The sequence below is a fragment of the Pezoporus flaviventris genome, unplaced genomic scaffold (assembly GCF_033815535.1).
Source record: "Pezoporus flaviventris isolate CSIRO_AGI_PZ_B2104156 unplaced genomic scaffold, CSIRO_AGI_Pfla_v1 ptg000212l, whole genome shotgun sequence".
NCBI lineage: Eukaryota > Metazoa > Chordata > Aves > Psittaciformes > Psittacidae > Pezoporus > Pezoporus flaviventris.
The window spans coordinates 559651-577157 of record NW_026892760.1 but is presented as its reverse complement, the minus strand read 5'-3'; the positions used below and the strand labels follow the sequence as shown (position 1 = coordinate 577157).

At 40.5% G+C, this 17507-nt stretch overlaps 1 protein-coding gene across 1 annotated transcript in view; it reads left to right on the top strand.

Annotated features, from left to right (window-relative positions):
- Positions 1-17507, top strand: part of FREM1 (FRAS1 related extracellular matrix 1) — a 64223-nt gene that overhangs the window by 43514 nt on the left and 3202 nt on the right. Inside the window, 10 exon segments of the mRNA XM_061441237.1 lie at positions 1224-1425; positions 1872-2016; positions 4353-4482; positions 5897-5969; positions 8282-8431; positions 9612-9850; positions 11844-11891; positions 12179-12361; positions 12608-12733; positions 13432-13547. Of these exon segments, the coding sequence (XP_061297221.1) occupies positions 1224-1425; positions 1872-2016; positions 4353-4482; positions 5897-5969; positions 8282-8431; positions 9612-9850; positions 11844-11891; positions 12179-12361; positions 12608-12733; positions 13432-13547 (1412 nt within the window).

Here is a 17507-nt window from a genome sequence, read left to right as displayed (position 1 = left end):
TAATTTTGATGAGAACTGGTACTTGCTGCAGTTTATGATTTAACTGAGGTATTTGTCAGCTAAAATGTTTGCTTTCTGTGTTCCATCAGTAATTAACTACTTGCCACAATGTAATTAAAAGTAATTAACTACTAACTCAGGCAAAGAATTTTATAGAGTTCAAAGACAGAGACTGTTTGAGAAAAAAAAAGACATCTTGCTTATATAAGTATGTACTTATATTTGCTGAAATATTTTACACAGAAATCTCAACTCTAAATCTGAGCCCAGCTGTTGGGAGGAATGAAATTCCTCCTGCTCTGCTTACCCACTTGGTACCTGACTCCCTGATTTGCATGTGAGGGACACTAGCATGATTGTTGATCTTCACATCACAGGAATCTTGAATTACAGACACTTTGCTCCCACAGCCAGACAGCCTGTCTTCCTTCTGGTAGTCTTTGCCTGCTCTGATTCTTCCTTCCCTTACTAGACTATTTCTGTTCACTTCCCATTTTCCTTATTTTCAAGTTCTTCCCACTGTGTCATAGGCTTAGGTGCTTCTTCTATGTATGTATGTATCTGGCATGTTTCAGGATGAAAAGCAGGCCTGGTTGCACTCTATGTCAAAATTCTGTAGTTTTCAAAACACTGATACTAATGAAAATGCTCCTAACTTTTCCTTATTATGAAGTCTGAAGTTACATGATGAGCAATGATGCTGTGTCATCAGAAGATTAGGTATAAAACCAGCAACAACTGTTGCAGAGTGCTAGAAGATTCATTAGAAGTTATGAAAGGTGGAACAGATTTTAGGAGACATAGTTGCCATGTCTATGACTACGATTATCATAATCTTTAGGTTTCCAAGCTTGTTATTGTAAAATATTGGTGAGAAGCCCTTGTTTTGCTATGAAAAAAATTACATCAAAAAGGAGAAAGACTATGGGGAGTGTGGGACATCAAGGCAGAGGTACACAGAATTTGTATTGCCCTCCCCAGTGTGTGCTGTAGCCCACTGCATACATCAAGTGACCGGGCAATGTGGGCCTGGAAACACCTCATGGGAAGTAGTACTTTACTGGGGATCAGACTCTTGGAGTACACTGCAAGTCAAAGTGGCTATTGCTACCCTAAGGTAGCAGTTACAGTGCAGTAGCAGGTTACAGTGCTTTTAACGAAAGTAAGACAGAGAATATTCTGATGCTGTGAAATGAATATCCATTATTCTAACCTTGATTTAGGTGGATCATTTGGACAAAATGGCACCAAAAATTATTCACCTCCATTGCTCTTCTGATGTGGAACTGCTGAAGAATGGCAATTATGGGATCTACATTACTGCCAGGTCCCTGAAGGCATCTGACCCCAATACAGAGGATGACAAAATAATATTCAAGATTTTACAAGGTCCTCGTTATGGCTACCTGGAAAACATAACAACAGGTGCTGTCTTCTATGATCTCTGTATTTTGGCACAAACATACCCTGTTCATGTTTGCATGATAGAAAAAATCAAAATTTCTTATAAAATTTTGGGCAAGATTTGAATGTAATAAGAAAGCTTTTACACTAAAACTTGAGTGTCACATTCATCATGAATGTTCAGAGATTTTGAGATGATTGTTACTAGCTGCCTTTGAGAAATTTCTTGGTTTTTTGTTAAGATAAAAAAAGAACATTGAACTTGGCCATTTGATAAATACTTCAAATGGAAAGAAATTGGTGGGAGCTTGTACCAAGCTGGTATATAGCTCTTTGGCTATAAAACCACATTTCTGCAAGTTCAAATTTTCTAAGTGCTCAATAAAAAGTTGAAAGCAGCCTGTATGAGCTATGTGGTTCTTATTAACAGGCTTCTGATTCACCTGAATGTTCCTCTTCTTTCCCAGGTGGATTTATTCAGGAAAGTTTTAGCCAGAAAGATTTAAACAGCAAAATCATACTTTATGTCATCAACCCATTGTGGGAAGTGAATGCAGACGACTTGGAGTTTCAAGTCACAGATGCCAGTGGAAACTCAGCAGTGCCCCAAAGGTAACTCTGACCAACCCTTGGTGGTGTGTGCTTTCCCCACACCAAATGAACACAGGCCAGGCTTGAAGCCACGCAGGCATGAATGTAGCTGTGAATCTAACAGCCGTTCTGTTGAAGAGTAGAAAGGTTTCTTCCCTCAGGGAGGTGAAATACAAAGAGCCAGCTCCAGGTTAGACTGGGGCACAGTACTCGATCCTTTGGGGTGTCATAGGAAAACATAATGGAGTTTACTGCAAGTGGCAGTTGGGCTTTGGAGATGGGAGACACTGAGTCCTGAAGAACTGGACTGTTGTTTCATGTACATGGTCCTGCAGCTGGAGGTCACTCTTGCCCTGTGCTGATGGCAGCGCTTTTTTCATAAGCTTGAGATCACAATGGAGGGAATGCTCTCAAGCAGCAAAAGCTAAGACAGACATAGTTCTGCAAAAGAGCACTGAAAGAAGTTGGAGGGGACACATCCACTGCCAAAACTTATATGTGACATATGATAAGCCTCTTGGACAAAAATTAGAGACTGGGGTGTCATCTGAACTGTGCTTTGAGGATTAAGGCCAAAGTGAGAGTAGCTCTACAGCAAGGGCAATGTTTCTCTTTATTTCTGAAAATAAGGCTGAATGTTCAACCACTTCATTTAGTCACAAGTAACAGAGAAAAATAATACATGTGACTGTGCTTCTCAGCAACCTAGTCTAGTCGAAGATGGGGGAATTGGACTAGATGTTATTTGAAGGTCCTTTCCAGCTCCTCTATGGTTCTATGATTCTGGGCTTCCTGGGCTAAAGTGGCTATTCACAAAGCAGGACCCATGGTGAGAGAAAAGCATCAGAGAGCTGGTTCCAAGGGCCAGTCTCCTCTGCAAAGTGCTACCCTGCACTCTAGATTGAACAGAGCCGAGCTGGAGAGAGCGTTCTGGCAGTTATGTGCTGTGCCAAAAGATGTCCCCATACACAAACACATAGAACACAGCCAGCCTAGGCTCTTCCCAGCTGCACTGTGCTGGCTCACAGATGTACTAATATTAAACCACCATCAAAACACTGCCATTCCTCTTGGGAAAGTGTGGCTTCTTGTATATAAATAGCAATGCATAACATAGCTTTACAGAAAGAGCAAAGAGAAAGCACCTTTTGTATGGAAAATGGGAGTTTCAGAGAAGTAGAAGTTCTCTGTTAGCTGCACTGGATCTCAGAACAAAGGGATTTTGTTTTTTTAAGGAAAAGACAGTAATTTTAATATTGGGTTTAAAAGCTTGTGAGAGGTATTTTTTTGTTGTTTGTTCACTTTTTGTTTTTTTTGTGTGTTTTTTGTTATTTTGTTTGTAGGTTTTTTTTTGTTTGCTTGTTTGTTTGTTTTGTTTTGTTTTTTTTTTTAATTTATCACCTAATGATCACTGGTGCAAAATACAAGTTTGATATTATTAAAAATTAATCCCAGCTTTTATCTGAATGCTGCTGAACTACACCTGGTACATGCACCCTCTTTCGCAAAAATAAAGCAAATCAGCTTCTAAATGGGTTCTCACAAAATTAGTATCAGAGGATACAGGCGGACAGGAAGAAACTTCCACTGATGTTAGAGTTCATCTACCTTGAAAGGTCTAGAAGTTTGTTTTAGGAAAGTTAAAAATGTTTCGTAAGTAAGTATCACAGCTCATTTTCTTTCTTTCTGCTCTCCTTCATTTCTCTCTGACGCTCACTAATTCTTGTCACAGCTTTTAAAAACACAAGAACTTTATTTGCTATCCTGTACAGCATGCAATCCTCTGAGGAGGATTTTAAATTCAGTGTATGAGACACCTGGACTCAGCCACTTCAATGGTTGAAGAGTGAAGTACACAGAGAATTCAAGTAGGGTAAATGTGCAAAGTCCTAGAGTGTGACCTATATGCTACAGGAGGAGAGATAGAGGATAGATGAAGGAAGGTGGGAATAAAAGAAGATATTACAGAGAACATACAGGAGAGTGAGAGTAAAGTAAAACTACAGGGTTAAAGGGAACCAGGAAGAAACAGTGATAGTTTGTCTTGGCCTATTTGCTGTTGCAAAGATGCTGCAGCATCCATCTAGATCTGAAACAAGGTTCAGACTTGGCATGGGGTAGACTAGGACTTGACTGGAAGATTTATTGACTGAGTGGAAGATCTGTTAGCTGTCTCTCCTCATTTCTGATCAGCCAAATCAGACAAATATGCTGATTTGGAAACAAAGGCTCAGTATGTGTATTGGCTAAATCAGCAGTCAGCAGAGAAACAGCTCTTCAGTGAACCTGGCAGCAGGGGGTGGGGGCAGCAGGGGAGGTGGCTTTGCTTCTTAAGGGCTTTCCCTCCTCTCCTGCAGGCTGGAGCTACGGTGGTCTCGGATTGAAATGCAACAGACTGAATATGAAGTGTGTGAGACCATGGGAGTGGTGTCTCTGAAAATCACCAGGGCTGGACACTCCGCAGAGTCTGCCTTTGTGGATGTGAAGGTAAAGCTAAAAGACAAACTCCTAACTGGAAACTTGACAGTAAGCAGCGCAGTTCATTAAATTTTCCTTTGGACTTAAAAGATACTTAAGCAATCAGCAAAGTGGCTGTGCAATTCAAACCAGACTTACCAGAACATTGTCCTTGCTATGCAGATGGTTGAAAAATTGCTAACAAACTTTCTGAGTTTCAAGTAGAAATGATGATTAACCACAACTGGAATGTTTTGGAGTGGTGTTTCAGTTCTGATTACCTTCTGTGACAGAGCAGGCATTTTCCTCTGGCACTGTGCTCAGAAGCTAGGTTTCCAGGATTTGCCACATTAAAACCCAGGCTTTGGGCAACCTGGGGCCTTGGGACTTCTCATTTCCCTGCTCAGGCTGGAAGAGCCAGGGAGCTATGGGATCTTCAACTCCACAGTCATGACAGCCTTCCCCATTTCTCCCCCCACTGCCATTAGCATAGTAAGAAGTCCCAGGAACACCCTATATATTCAGTAACAGCCTCTGTCTTACTTGGAAAAAAAAAAAAAAAAATACACCAAACAATTAGTCTGAAAGCAACACGTTATAATTTTGTAAACCAGGTTTTGTGCAACTACTCTTCACAAAGTTTTTTCCTCATAAAATGGAAAGTCCAGGATTTTACCAAATCCCCTTGCTAGAAAAATACTAAAACTCACAGTTGCTAAGCATGATCACCTTAATTGGAAACATAGTTTTGATTTTTCTTTCACTGAAATCACTGAAATTTTGCTATTGACTTCATGGGGAACCATCCTGCCCTGTCCTTCATGGACTCCAGTGACTCTACTCCGGTTGTCACTTGACTAAAAAGACCAGTGAAACCGATCCTAGAACTGTGAACAACAGTGGAAACTGATGTCCTCTCCCTGTGAAAATCCAGGTAGTCACTGGTGTCCCCAGACTTACGTATATAGGGATTCATGACTATCCCCTTGAGTCTCTGGGGCCTGCCAGTCAGCTCTGTGTACAAAGACTTCTTCCAAAACCTCACAAATAGCTAAATAGGCAAATGTGGCCACGCTGCTTCTTCTCTTCCAGGACACCAGGATGTGCCTGTCCAGGAGCCAGGTATGGCTGGGTCCCCAGGCATGGCAAACAGCAGTGTTGTCTGATGCTGTCAAGTAGCTATTTGAAAGAGGAGGAGGCAAAATTTTAAGTTGAACAGGTCTTTTATGAGGAGTTTTAAAACATGAGTAAGGACAGAATGACAGTTGTACATCACAAGGTTTATTCTTTAGGCCTTTATCTTCTTTTCTTCAGCCTCAGCACATGTATTATGGGTTGGCATGTCTTTTATAGACTCTGCGGAGAGGTACACAGTAACTTCAGCACACAGCAGAATGCAGTGTTTTGGTCACACCATGGCATTCAGTGTCTGCTCTCTTCTCAGGTGAACGAAGTATCTGCTGTTCTGGGACAGGACTTTACAGTAACTTCCTCCAAGCTTGTTCAGTTTGATCCAGGTATGAACCAGTGCAATGAATAATTTAACAGTTAATTCACTGATTTTGAAAGTGTCAATTCTCATTTTGGAGAGTGAAACCTATTACCTTTCTGTAGCTAGAGGACCTGAGTGCTATCAAAGACACTTCATTTTCTGGAAATGCTTTCTTTGTGAATTTTCTGGGCTTTCTTTGTGAATTAGTATCTTATTATAGTTAAAGTTTCAAAACTGCTGTAATTATGCCTCCTTATCCCCCTACAGCTAAGCTGCAGAGGACTCACCCTAAGCTGAGCCATGAGATGCTTTAAAGATTTCAGGCATAATAGGTAAAATGCAGGATGCTGGCTAAATGTGGACAAAACTGAATACAACTTAAGTTATACAAGGTATCCAAGACCAGAAAGATGCAAAGGAACCTGATAAGTGTTAGACTTCATCTTGCTTGCACTGTAATCATAACAGCAGTCTGACCTTTGCTGAGTCCAGGATTTGAGTTTATAAAATGGGGTCTGCACAAGCCTCCCAGGATGCTTCCTGCTGTGTCAGCAGAGGTTATCCCAAGACTGTAAGCAGTAAGATTTCAGTGGCAGAAAGTCACAGTGACTACAGAGGAGACAAAATACATCATGTGTGAAAGGCTGAAATAAATGACATCTACTTGATAATTAAAATTGGTCTAAGTGCTTACCTGCATTTGAAAAGCAGATATGGGGAATACAATACATCAGTTCCAGCCAAAGCCTGGGGACTTTAGAAAAAAAAAACACTGTATCCCATGGGTGAATTCATATATACCCAAGCTTTGCTTGCCTATTCCATAGAAAAAAATGTGGCTTTAAGTTCTGAATCACAAATCTGATTACTTTGTAAATCTTCAACTACAGTCCATCTTGAGATTTTATGTAAAGGTATAGAATGAGCGAATGCAGGTTATTTTTCAGAGGTGGATAAGAGAGGACACCCAGCAGACAGCAGTAAACAAAAAAACCTGTGTGGAAAGGTGAAAATCTGCCCTAATTTCCAGTGGAACACACGAGAAACCTCTGAAACCAATAAGCCACTCTCTGAGACCCTTTTATCTATCCTTAGATTTTTGTTTGCTTTCTTTAAATTAGAAGATGGAAGAAAGATCTGAGAGGTAAGTGTTAAAAGTCCTTAATACTGTGCTGACCCAGGATTCCATCATTCTTTCCTCTAATGTACTACACAGTCAGGCTTGCCAGACTCTGAATTAAAATGGCTCAAGATTGTTACAAAGAAATTGTGACAGGAGATACACACTGTCTGGCCACCTTCTCAGTTTTAAGCCTGCTGAGCTCCCTCACACAGTCCTTTTTGCGTGGCTCTTTATTTAGACTTAACTGTAGGGAAACACCCTCCAAACTCTTATGTTCAAGGTATCAGTTTCTTAGTTCTAAAATCAAGTTTTTGATAGTTATAATTACTTAGTAAAGCTTTAAAAACAACCCTCAGCTGTGCTCTTGACTGGACTGATAGGCACATCGGACTGCAAACAATAAACTGTAGGGGAAAGGGGCAGAAGACCCTAACCAAGTATATGGGACTGTACACGGCTTCTCTTAGCTAGAAGATTCATACTGGAAAAGACGAAGGAAATAGAGCTTAGGCAGTGTCATAAGGATGTAGAGATTTATTTTTACAATGTTGCACATGTACCTTTGATACTAATTTTGGATGTCAGTGCTGACTTTGTGATGCAGAAATAGTTCCCAAGAAGTTTTGTTGACAGCAATGGGTATGTTGAGGTCTGTTTCTGTCCTGCTGCCTCTGACCTTTCCTGAACAAATTTTAGCCTTTTGGGTTAATAACTAGCCTCGTCCTTTATCTTGAAAAGATCATTTCCATAATACAAGCCTGAAGTTATGCAATAAAGGCAAGCAACGCAGCAAAAGTTTTGTAACCAAGTATAAAATCTGCCTCAAAAGTTGTACCTCAATCTAAGAGAGTCTTTGATCCATTTGCAAGTATTTTAAATAGTCTCTAGAATAGATCTTTCAAGATAAAAACCATATGATTTTCTCCTAGAAATTGAAATGGAAGTCCCAAATCTATGCATTGTAATGTCATTTTGCACATCTGCAGCAATTTTTTGTTACAGTATGTGCACTTGAACTTGAATTTGTTCAGGAAAATATTTGAACTTAATGTTACTTGGGAGAACAGCAGGAGTCCAGTCAGTTGGTAAGAGCATGATAGCATACACCAGCTACTCCATTCTAGCTGCAGACATGTTAAATTAATATATTCCTCTGACACCCTGATTGATTGAAATAACACTTAAAGAGTAATTACAATGTTTATTTCTATTAGGAATGTCAACCAAGACATGGAATATAGCAATTACCTATGACGGATTAGAGGAAGATGATGAAGTCTTTGAAGTAGTTCTAAACTCCCCTGTGAATGCTGTTCTTGGCACCCAGACAAAAGCTGTAGTGAAAATTTTGGACTCAAAAGGAGGTATTCTCTTTTGATCTTCATCATTAAGAAGGTGGGACAATCTTGGCTGAGTAGCTACTTATTTTCAACCATAAGTAGTTCCTAACACTCACCTTCAGATCAAAATGCTTAATTTCTTTTCGGGAAAACAGGCTTGACAGTTGCAGATTCTTTATTCTCTCACACAGTCATATGCATCCTCTTAGGAAACACAGCGTGCAGTAAGCAGTAAGTACAAAATGAGAAGGGTGCAAGAAAAAAAACCACTTTTCATAACAACATGAGTTCAGTTCCCATTTATTAAAATGGGAATAATGTTTTTAGGTCCATTAGAATTTTTTCCCTGTTATTGTTCAATGGTTAATGTTGCACGCCTCTAAAAAAAGATTTATTTTCCTCTCAAAAAAGATCCTAACAACTAAACCCAGCTCTTAGCAACACATTTTCTAATGCTTAACAAACAGAGTCCACAACATTAAAGCACACAGCAGTGATCATCACAGTTCAGGCTTTTGAGCCTGCACTATTATGCTGTTTCTCAGTCATCAAATGTGGTGTTCCTAAAATCACACTGAAAAACAAGCAACTGTAGAAAGCTTGAAATAGCTAGCAAGGCAGCAGAGTCCTCTGAAAGCACAAGAATTTTTTTAACTCTGGTCCTTAGTGAAACAATATTTTAAATACTTGTGTTGCAATGAATTAGGCTTCAGTTTACAAAAAATCCTTTTAAAATTTCAGACCTATTTTCTTTATAACATCATAATGTAAATCAGGAGTTAATTCATGTAATTCGTTTGTAGGAACAATAGTGTCCTGGATTTCTGGACACTGGAAAGTTATCTGGGTGTGACAGAAGTACCACTGACATTAGCCAAACACACCTGGCTATCCATGATCAGAATCCTAGTACTCCAAACCCCAATCTGTGCATGAAAACAGGTAATTTCAGCAGATGCTTGACTGAAATTCTGATCTGTAGATAAACACATTATGCATAAAAACACATATACAGGTAGTAGTTGCAGTCATAGTCATAGCAAACCCCACAAATAAGGATGACTGAATGAACAACAAATCAACTACACCAAGTGAAAGAATCATCCAACTTTTAATGACAAGCTGTTTATGTGCCCATGTCAACGTGACCAGTTATCTGCTCATGCAGTTAGAACTGACCATCTGCCATTTTTTATGCTTTCAGGTCAGTGCAGCTATTCCCATTCTTCTGGCCAAAGCAAGCATGACTACTGGGGGAAAGGCACACTGTTTCCAGTTTCCTCGGGCTCTTCATCACTTCCCAGGCCTGGCAATGCTCCCTTGGAAAGGATCCCACTGCTTCCTTCAAAAAGGATAAGAGAGAATGGAGGGGACCCACAGCAGGAACACAGCTTGGTGAATCAGAAAAGGACCAGGCTGAGAGTGACTGGAAATGGCAGAATAGTAAGACATTTCTGTAATGCAGTGATGGACTGATTTGTAAATTAATTGGGATGTGACATCTTCATTTAGTGCTTTTTGTAGTCATCCTAATTGACTGTATAATAACCATAAGCTACCTGAATTTTCTCTGAGTCATAAGTGAGAGGTGTTTAAAAATACTGTGAGATAAAAATATAATAATATTATTAATAATAATAAAAATCATAATTTTGATGATCCATGTATGCAAGAGAATAAAAACAGAGTCGGGGGAAGAAACATGCACCAGGCAACTTCAGCAATTACACAGTTTCTAATCTTGTCTAAATTATGGATCAGATAGAAGAAAGAAGTTACACAGTTACACACACAGTATGCCAGAGATTGGAAGGGACCTCAAAAGATCATCTAGTCCAATTCACCTGCCCGAGCAGGAACACCTAGATAATGTTACACAGGAATGTGTCCAGGCGAGATTTGAATGTCTCCAGGGAAGGAGACTCCACAACCTCCCTGGGCAGCCTGTTCCAGTGTTCTGTCACCCTCACTGAGAAGTTTCTTCTCAAGTTTAAGTAGAACCTCTTGTGTTCCAGTTTGTACCCATTACCCCTTGTCCTATCATTGTTTGCCACTGAGTAGAGCCTGGCTCCATCCTTGTGACACTCCCCCTTTATATATTTATAGACACTTATAAGGTCACCCCTCAGTCTCCTCTTCTCCAAACTATAGATACCCAGCTCCCTCAGTCTTTCCTCATAAGGGAGATGCTCCACTCCCTTAATCATCTTCGTTGCCCTGCGCTGGACTCTCTCCAGCAGGTCCCTGTTCTTCTTGAACTGAGGGGCCCAGAACTGGACACAATATTCCAGATTCGGTCTCACCAGGGCAGAGTAGAGGGGAAGGAGGACCTCTCTCGACCTACTAACCACCCCCCTTCTAATACACCCCAGGATGCCATCGGCCTTCTTAGCCACAAGGGCACAGTGTTGGCTCATGGTCATCCTGTCGTCCACTAGGACCCCCCAGGTCCCTCTGCCCTACACTGCTCTCTAACAGGTCGTTCCTCAACCTATACTGGAACCTGGGGTTGTTCCTGCCCAGATGCAGGACTCTACACCTTCCCTTGTTATATTTCATCAAGTTATTCCCTGCCCAACTCTCCAGCCTGTCCAGGTCTCGCTGGATGGCAGCACAGCCTTCTGGCGTGTCAGCCACTCCTCCCAGCTTAGTGTCATCAGCAAACTTGCTGATAGTACACTCAATTCCCACATCTAAATCATTGATGAATATATTAAATAATACTGGTCCCAGTACTGACCCTTGAGGCACTCCACTAGTTACAGGCCTCCAACTAGACTCCGCCCCATAGACTACAACTCTCTGGCTTCTCTCCTTCAGCCAGTTCGCAGTCCACCTCACTACCTGATCATCCAGTCCACACTTCCTCAATTTATCTGTGAGGATGCTGTGGGAGACTGTGTCAAATGCTTTGCTGAAGTCAAGGTAGACCACATCCACCGCTCTGCCATCATCCATCCACCGTGTTATTTCCTCATAAAAGGCTAAGAGATTGGTCAAACATGATTTCCCCTTGGTGAAGTCATGTTGACTGCCCCAAGTCAGTAGAGCCAGGAAAATGTACAGAAGCTGTGCATCTGGTCCTGAAGTATTAGAGCTGAAAATACTGCTAGCTTAAACAGGAAACTGTTACTTAAAACGTGCCTATTGATTTTCCTGCTTAAATTATATTGCTTTAACTAGCTGGTTTAGTAACATTCCACTACTGTAATCTTAAAGGTTAGTGAAATCTGTTTATAAACACATTCCTAATAGGTGACTTTTAATGGCTGTTTTCAGAGTTGATCAGGTTCCATTCTGAGAGAGAAAGAACTAAAGCCAAGATACGTGCTGCATGAACTGTGACCTAGATCTTGTAGTAAATCTCGTATAAAGTCTTTCTGTTTCTATAATACATGAATATGCCCATCTCATTCTGCTATTCTACTGTTTTCAGGTTCATCCTTCATCTGTATTTAGAAATGGAACTGACGTGGTTTTCAAAGTAAGAGTATTAGGAATACTTTTCAGAGATTTCTATGATTTCTTTCTGATTCTGTTCTTTCCAGAATATTTCTTTCTTAATAATTCACTATGACCCATACTTTATTTTCCTTTGCACCATTATTTTTTTTTTTTGTGGTATCACTTTCCCTTGATTTGCAACAATTTCTATTATAATTATCTTTTAATTATTATTTTGTTTTGGTTTGTTTTAGAGTTGCTTATATGTGCTAACCTTTGCTTTTCCCTCTCCTGTTCTCTTTGTGTGTGTAATATTGTGAAACAAAGCATCACGGGATGGTATCACTCAAAATAGAGGATGACACCTCATCAGCTAAAGCAAACAAGAAATCTCAAGTGTCAGTAATTAACCAAGCACAGTCACAGATAAATGTCATCTCCTCTAGGAGCACAGAAATCCCACAAGCTGATAAGGCAGAACTGGCATCTGGACCAAGCTCAAGACATCAGGTACGAAACCTTTTGTTTCATAGGCATTTTCACCATCTGCTTTCAGACATGCTGTTTTCCAAAATGCTTTAACACTTCTCAGATCTGCAGCCTAACCTTTCCCACTCCAAAGCTGAGTCTAACCAATACACAGATAAATTAACAATTCAGCATAAAGTTTAACATAAAACCTATTTAATCTGTTTCAAGTAGCTTCTTTTCCGTAATTTTCTCCTTCAACTGTTCAAATGACATCTCTCTTTCCAGGACTTCTACTCTTTCCCAAAGGCCTGTACAGAAGATTTAAAGGGGCTCTTGCATTATGAAGAAAGCACTCAAAAGTTATTTCAGTGTGATGGGATAATATGGCAATTCTGGAATTCCCAAAGCAAGGTAAAAATGCCACCATAACTATGCATCTAGATGGAGTCTACAATGAGTGAGACTTTCAAGCAAAGGACCTAAGTGTAACAACTATTGACTTGCATAGTGAATAAAAGAATTGTCCAGAGTCAGGTTTGCCATTCCCAGAAAAAAAGATTCCCAGAAACTTGATAAGGGTTTGATTGCCTTTCCTTTCTGTCATCCATAGGTGCCCCTGTGCAAGACACATGAGCAGTGATGCCTTGGTGCTTGTGGGGATGTAGATGAGACAGTGAGTGAATGAAGTCTGTGACAGAGCAAGGGAGTTAGTAAAATTAGCTCACTTGGGTATCCTTTTCCATCCATTTCCACATCCATTCCACAACATAAGATGTTGTCTGCACATAATGTCTGTGCGTTGCCTACACAGACTGCAGGAGACAGAAAATGGTGTCCAAACTAATTTGGTCTCTTAAGAGGGTTTTGGAACTGAAATATCAAGTCACTTTTAAAGATACTCGTTATAAATTGTAGGCTCCCCTGGCAGCCATTTATTTCTTCACATCTTTCAATCAATGCTGTAGCATTATTGCATATAGCAAAGTTCATCTTCAACTTAACTCTGGGGAGGCCACAAGCAGCATCTCTATCTTTCAGCCTCATTATTGTGCACAGACCTAATTGCTGTGAGCAGGAGTCTGTTTTGCCTTTTACTTCTTTTATTTTAGGAGGTAAGCACGAAGAAATGTCCCCCTGGATGGAGCCATCACAAGGGCAGCTGCTACTTGCTGGTAGTGAATCAGAAGGTCACCTGGAACACTGCTGCTCGGGCTTGCAGAGAACGGTAAGAGACTTGCTCGACTGAATGTATTTGCTGTGCACTGCTGTTGCCCTGAGCTGAATGCTGCTCTTGAGGATGAGTTCATTCAAATAAGTCTTACTTTGGTTGTGCTGCACAACTCCCCAGAAGAAGAACAACAAGCCCTGGGATTCAGACCCAGTGGAAAATAGCAATATTACTACTCTCAAACTGTTTCACGTTATTCACAGCATGAATTCCTGAAGCTATCCATTTGCAGTGAGGATACTTTCCTAACAGGAGAGTTAGACTGGGAAGACAGAAATAGAACAAAGCAGTCTTTTGTCCTCCCTGACACACCAATTCCTTGGCTGTACCTTCACTTTATTTAGAAACAGTACAATGTTGCCAGCTCCTGTGTGCTTCACTATGTTCTTCTGAAGATGCAGTTCTTCAGATTCCATAACTACTTCAAAACATTCAATCGTAACAGTAGATTTCTGAATGCTAGGATTGCCAGCCATGTTAGAATGGAGCTTGCCCTAGGGTCGTGCATGTTCTGTACCTTCTGTTGCATTGTGAGCACCAGGTTGAAGACCAAGATGAATAATAGGTAGGGCTTTAACAGACCTCTCCACTACTCCATGAAATGAGAAATGAAACAGGGAAGAACTGGGTATAAAAGAAACACAATGTATTCTGTAAGTGGTTGAAGAACTTGCAGATACATGAAACACGGACCAGCATGCATAACAACCCTTGATTCATTCCACTCTTATGCCAGATTATGTTGTCTTGGTAACACACAAAAGGGAAGTCTTGGTTCTCATACCCCCCAACCGATGGAAGCTATTCGTTACTAAGATATAAATGCTACCTGCTTTTTGAGGTTACCACAAATCTCACATTGTTGAATGGTTTACTTCAAATTTTGGCTTCTGAAATATTTTTCTATCACCTGCCTTTATTTTGTTACTTACCTAAGCAAATCTATGTAATCAAGTAAGCTATGAATGTTCTAATATTTATTTTTTTTTTTCCCCGGAGACTTCAACATTCAATTGATCCCTTGGGAACATACACCTTTTCCTAAAAAAGTGTGCTCCTGGTGACCCAGAATATTTATAGGAAGTAACTTCTTGCTGAAGTCTTTAGTGTGCAATGTAGATGTTAAAATGCATAACAGTAAGTTAATGACAGTGTTAAATACCTACACAAAAAGTCAAGGCATCACTGAATCCACAATGAAATGAATTCTATGGCAGTGATGATTCAATTAATGTCAGCCTATTACAAAATAAAAAAGCTTTATCCTGATAAATGGAGTAATCCTGACCTCCATCTGGAACTGATTTACAAAAGTACAACCCCATGCACACATTGAAAAGTGATACAAGAAGATAACTCTATAAATTTTATTTTGTGCTTTTGTCCAGCTCCTCCCTGGCAATCACCACTACCACCAGTTGTAGTACTTCTGTTATTAATATTTCTACTGTTGACATTTAAATAGCTGGTATTTCCAACAAGAAAATAAAATCAGCATAGATGTCAACCCTCAGGTTTTTTTTAATAGCTCAAAAAAAAATAGACATTAAATAAAAATATTAGAACCAACTTTCACTAAATCATTCCATTTCACTAAAAAATAAGAATTATTTTTATTACTACAAAAAAAAAAAAGTCATTATTTTAAACTGCTGCCCTCCTGTCCTAATGCTGTCCTAGTTGTGTGAGTGACTGGTTTAACTTGTGCTATTGCTAGTGATTGCAGAATGGGGATTCGGGTACCTAGAGTCATGTAAAGTCCCAGTGTACCTTGTCTGATTTTCAGCTGCCATTCTGGAAGTGCAGGGCTCCTTTAAGCTCTGTGTCATGTCTGACAGCCTCACCTGAATGCCAAAAGTATTGTAAGCAACATTAGACACCTATCGCAAGGCAACAGGATTACTCCGTAGGTGATTAAACAATAGGCTGGGATAAGCAGAGCCTCTCAGTCACTTCCCCCCTGCCTTCACCATCAGTACAGGACATGGATTTGCTTCAGCATGTCAAATTAAATGTCCTTCTGTGCTGCATAGATTTTCATAGCTAGTCAAGTGTGCTTTTGCTGAAGTTAAATTTATTAGAATGGGACAAAGCTCTTTTAATATTATTATTGGATAATAATATCCAATTAATATTATCCTTGGATAATTTGATGTAAAATCAGCAAAGTCTTTGTGCTAATATTTTGCATATAATACTTCAAGGTCAATGGCTACCCAAAATATTTCCTTAATTTGAGCAACTGCTTTAAGATGATGGATGCTAAATGTTGATAGCAAACATTTCAAAACACACAGGAATAATTTCAAATGGACTAATTTAGCCCAGAAATCCATGATGTGTGTGGGTTTTGGTTTTTTTTTCAAGATGACATTATGACCACTTCTCTAGAGTAATTCAAATTAGGAAGTGTTAGATTAACATAACTCCGTAATTAACATTATCTTGTCATTTCCTTTGTCTGGCACTCTGCCTAGAGGTACAGTTAGTAATATTATCCTAAGTGGTATGTTCCTTCAGGACTGTTCTCATTTCCCTACAATACACCAAAACCCTTGACTAGGTGTTAACAATTGGAGTGGCTGTTCTCTCTTCAGCCATGTGTGCTTTTCAGACTGCATTTAGGATGCACTCCTATGGAGAAAAGATTAGATAACGTTATAATTATTGCGGTGCTTTCCTTTCACAGTGATGAAGTCTCCCCCTGGTACTTGGCTTGAAGTGTGAGACTGTTATTGCTTAGACCACCCCTGTATGTCATAAATAATACAGCAGTTACTGATACACATCGACGCTTTTTGGTTTTACGTTTTCTAAAGCAATTGAAACAACAGGAAGTAAGCTATGATTATTGAAAGTAAATTACTTAGTTCCAGGGCTTTGATTGTCCTTAAGTAGAAGCCAGATAAAATGCCCTATTTCTATTCTTGCTCAGCTAGTAGTGACACCACAGAAACTGCTGCCCAAATCCCTTCTTAGCCCCAGGTTTGGTCAGGGGCCAACCATAGTCACTGTGAGGGGGAATGGCATCCTGCCATTGACTCAGTTACCTTGGGAAGACACCCTGAATTAACTGAGCCTGCCTTCCTGGATAAAGCTTAAACCTGAGCTTTTTACTGCTCTAGCACAGTCAAAATCTCTGCTGGGAGCTTCCCTTCGTGAACTTCTGGGAGCCTGTTACCATAAGCGGGTGCACAATCCTGATCCCTACCAGACAGCTGCTAACCACTTTGTGCTGGGACAGGCTGTAATGTCATTATCAGTGACTCTGAGGCCACCCTGCCACACCTCTACCTGAGGAAAGTGTATGAAGATGTCTGCAAGATCCTTTACACTTTGTTGCCTGGAGGCCCCTGAACTTGGGGGGCCAGGACAGTACCCACATTACTGTGTAGTGCTTGGTCCAGGGCAGCTGTGATTACAGCAGCTGTGAGGGCAAACCCTCAGCTGTCCCACAGGCCTTGGCAGACCTGTTGTGCAAAGCAGAGCACAGAGCGAATCACCTGCTGCTTGGTTGACTCCAGGGATAATGGAAGAGGCCTTTGCAGCAGGAGCATTCATTAGCATTAAAATGAATTTCGTCCATACCGTGTGCCCAGTGTAAGGAATGGTCCAGATTTTGTGCAGTAGGGACTGTAAAGAATACTGTGGGCTAATACTTTGAATTCCTCCTGATGCAAAATTTGCCTGCTTCCCTGTCTTGTGTGGTGTTATATGGCATCCATGGGAGCAGTACTGCTAGAAGAGTTACAAGGCAGCAAACAGGAATGGAGCTCCAGGTATGGGTCTCTAACTGGGCAGCAAGCTTAGTGGTGGGCTTGCACCCTAAGATCTGATTATGGTCTCCAGAGTGAATTCAAGTTTGCCATGCCCCTCTGGAGGTCTGGTTGTTGTCCCACCTCCGAAAGAAGACAGTCTTTACTTCCTTTGGAGCAACACTGATCTTCTGTCTCTGTT